General features: G+C 50.5%; 1 protein-coding gene across 4 annotated transcripts in view; it reads right to left on the bottom strand.

Moving 5' to 3' along the window:
* HMBS (hydroxymethylbilane synthase) overlaps nt 1–3,458 on the bottom strand; it is a 6,811-nt gene extending 3,353 nt beyond the window's left edge. Inside the window, exons 1-5 of one of the 4 annotated variants that reach the window (XM_019663560.1) lie at nt 3,144–3,458; nt 1,029–1,082; nt 598–670; nt 174–223; nt 34–89 (exon numbers count right to left, since the gene is read on the bottom strand). In XM_019663560.1, the coding sequence (XP_019519105.1) occupies nt 34–89; nt 174–223; nt 598–670; nt 1,029–1,082; nt 3,144–3,245 (335 nt within the window). In that variant the 5' untranslated portion in view covers nt 3,246–3,458. Of the gene's footprint in view, nt 1–33; nt 90–173; nt 224–597; nt 671–1,028; nt 1,083–1,257; nt 1,677–1,706; nt 2,276–3,143 lie in introns of those variants that run through there. The other 3 variants (XM_019663562.1, XM_019663561.1, XM_019663563.1) reach the window with 3 other exon arrangements.
* Between the last annotated feature and the right edge of the window lie 65 nt (nt 3,459–3,523).

Below are 3,523 nucleotides of genomic sequence, written 5' to 3' on the forward strand. Positions count from 1 at the left end.
CATCTTGAATGTTCTCTCATGTCTTTCACTTACTCATTCTTCTCCAGTGCATGTTCTAGCTCCTTGGTAAATAGGCTCTTCTCTCCAATCTGCCAGACAAGAAAGAGCCTCAGAATGAATCTCTTGGGGGAAGGAGAGAGGAGGGGGACAAGGATTGGGGGTGGAAATGTTACCTTAGAGAGTGCAGTATCAAGAATCTTGTCCCCTGTGGTGGACATAGCAACTGCAGAGAGAATCAATCAGGCACTCACTGAAAAGTATTTATTGAGCACCTACTGAACCCAGCACTGTGCTAAGATTCAAGGTAGATACAGAGGCAAATAAGCCCCAACCCCCACCCTCTGGGAATATATATTCTAGCAGAAAGTCAGACATCCTCATAAAAAGACCCAAAGCAGAAGATGTTAAATGCCAGGCTAGCCCAGGTAGTCAGTGCTGGAGGTGTTGAGGAAAGGGCCCTCAAAACTGGGGACAGCCATGAATTCTCGAAGACAGTGAGACCAGGTTTTGGTCCTGGGCAAAGACAGAAACGCTCTGTTCTCCCTTTCAGAAGGTAAGAGCTTTCTGTTAGCTTTCATGCCTGTCCAGAAAACTCACTGATTTCAAACTGCAGGCCTGGGTATAAGGCTTTCAGCATTGCCACCACACTGTCCGTCTGTATGCGAGCCAGCTGGGGGCAGAAATATGGATTAGTCCTGTCCTTCCCTGGCCACTGCCCTGAGCTCAGACCCTCATAGGGTCAGTGTGATTCTGAAAGGACTGGAATTCAGATAGGGGGTTGAATGCCCACTTAGGAAGGAGAGAAGAGTTTTGGCCTAGGAATCCTCTGCACCCCAACAATTTCCATAGCCCAAGGAATATCTCTCCACAGAATGCAATCTGCCATTATGCATGAAATTTAACACCCAGCCACCACATTTCCTCCATCCTTGAGCTGCTGGGAACTAACCCTCTGGGCCCCCCAACTTGTAATATTGTGAGCACAGGACTCTTCCAACAAACCTCCTCCTTCCAGTACCTGCACTCACCTGGCTCTTGCGGGTACCCACACGAATCACTCTCATCTTTGGGCTGTTTTCTTCCTGCAAAAAAAGTCCTCAAGTCATAGTCCCCTCTGTTCCTTGTGTTCTTCAACACCTTGTCCAAGAACCAGAATCACTGGCTTGGAAGAAAGGAACCTCAGTGCCTGGCCTGTGGCCAGCTAAGCCTTAGAGTAGGAAAATATTCCAAGAATCGTCCCTTTACTTTTCTCAGTACCTTCTGCCCTCCTCACAGATCCAAAGAAGCAGAGGGAAGCGATAGTAGGACCTGCTGTTGCTGCAATAACCAGGTCAGTGAGCCCTGAAGCCCATCCTGGCCAAGGCAATGGGGGTGCTGCACATAGCCAGGTGGGTAAAGAGATAAGGCCCATCAGCCTGGCCACAGAGAGGGTGGAGCCTGTAGCAGGCAGGGGCAAGACAGCTGGGGCCACATAGGGAACTTATGCTGAGTCACTGAGGACAAATTCAGCATTCACAACAGAGCAGGCACTCAAGAAAGCTTCAATGCCACCCAGATGCCAAGAGCTACCCAACAGCTGCCACGCTATGGATTCCCTAACCTGGTTGGAATGATACATAAAGGACTAGGGTCAACAGATTTTATGTACAGTCCTGCTCAGCCTCTTGGCTGGGTGACCTTGAGCACATCATCCCATCAGTACTTACTTGTTCATCTAAAAAATGAAGAGGTTTGAACTCAAGTATCTTCTGCCTTTGATGTTCTATAAAACTAAGAGGGGCTAAGCTGCTTAATGGTTTCATCAACAAGGAAATATTGGGACGTCAGAGACCAAGCCAAGAAATCAAAGCACTCTTCCTCCTGCTAGGGCACCTTGGACAAAGGTGTTCAGTGCCAAGCAGGCAGAGCTGGGTCTTCAGTCTGAGGTCCTATTTCTTTCTAGATGTGACAGCAGCCACTGTAGATACTGTCAACTCTCCTTGTTCTGGGATCTTCATCCCAAGGAGCTCTTTTGCAGGCAGGCATCTGAGGAAGAGGTGACAGCTGGTTGTTCTTAGACTCTAGTCTATTCCATTGCTATCACTTCTCTAATAAATAAACCCTGAGGAACCCTGAGCAAATTAGGCTAGGCTTGGAATGCTAAACATGGCCACTAAAATTCTGGGCCACAGGGAGCCCACAGAGTTGTCTAAGGTCTCCAAAACTGCTAGGTTCAAACAATCTCTTAATTTCATTGATTCCACACAGCATATTCAAGTCAAATTGTTTCATTAAAAAATTATTTATTGAGCATGTATATACTAAAGCTGTCACTTTTCATCTTCACAACTACCTATCAGGTAGATAGGGCAGGCATCTGGGACCATACTCCCAGAAAGCAAAGCCTGACTCTGAGGGGTGAAGTGACTTGCCCAGGGTCACTTAGCTAATAATGGGCTGACAGCAGGAGCTAGAATCCAGATCTTCCTACTTCTAGTGCAGTGCTCAGGAATGTCTGCAATGGCAAAGAATCCTTCATCTCACCAGCAGGCTGGTTAGGGAGAGATAAGCAGCTGCCCTACCTCTTTATCTCAGGCTGACAGTGGCCTCCACTGGCTCTGTAGTTTGCATCTGCACAAGCCCAGAGCTCGGGTTGGCAGGCTAGGAATAGGAAGACCCAAGGGCGCCCCCAGTCCCATGGTAGTAACCCAGTAGTGTGTTTCAGCTGGGGACTTTGAGAGTAAACTGGAGTAGACTGGGACTGGGGACCACTAAAACGGAAAAAGTGGAGGAGTATTTCCAACATGGTTGTGTGCAGTTCAGAGACTTGGGGGTATGCTCTCCTTTCTGGATCCGCAGTGGAACATCTTCCCAAGGTGGTCGAACACCCCGCCTCGGCCCTGCCTCGTGTGAAAGGATCCCAGGGAATAGCACCCCGTCTTCTGCATTCAGCCATGGATGCCAGCCTTGGCTGAATCCCACCCAGATTCCCGCAGGGATGGGGGCTTCGCTCAAGGCAATCCCTCCACTCTTAACCCTGTCCCCTGATTTCCCTCTCACCTTCCTAAGGGTAACCCAGCTACTGGCCCTTTAAAAAATATACGAACACACACACAAAAACGACGGATAGTCGTTCCGACCAATAGACAACAGAGGGTGGTAACCTGGGGGCCAATCGTTGCACTGCTAGTCCGGAAAACCAAAATGGCGAGGTTCACTGGCTCAGGACTCACCACCGCTGCGGCCGCACTGCTGTTACCAGACATGGCTGTGCTTGGAAGTAGTGGGTGGGGAGGCTGCCGCCAAGACCCTAGGATCCGAGGAAGCCAGAAGCACCGATTGTAGGGCGCCGGGTCTACGCGGGGCCTGACCTCCTCCAGTAGCTTCAGACTCCCGGCTCTAGGCCAGGCCCTATGTTACTTCCGGCGCCCGCCCTCAGAGGGGCGGTGTCTCCCTCTGGGCGGGAATTGGAAGGACTGCCACCCAGACCTAGCCCTTGGGCTACCGCCCCTGCTCCACAGACTGACGCGAAGCGGGGCCGGGG

This window comes from Hipposideros armiger, unplaced genomic scaffold (assembly GCF_001890085.2).
Source record: "Hipposideros armiger isolate ML-2016 unplaced genomic scaffold, ASM189008v1 scaffold_396, whole genome shotgun sequence".
Lineage (NCBI taxonomy): Eukaryota > Metazoa > Chordata > Mammalia > Chiroptera > Hipposideridae > Hipposideros > Hipposideros armiger.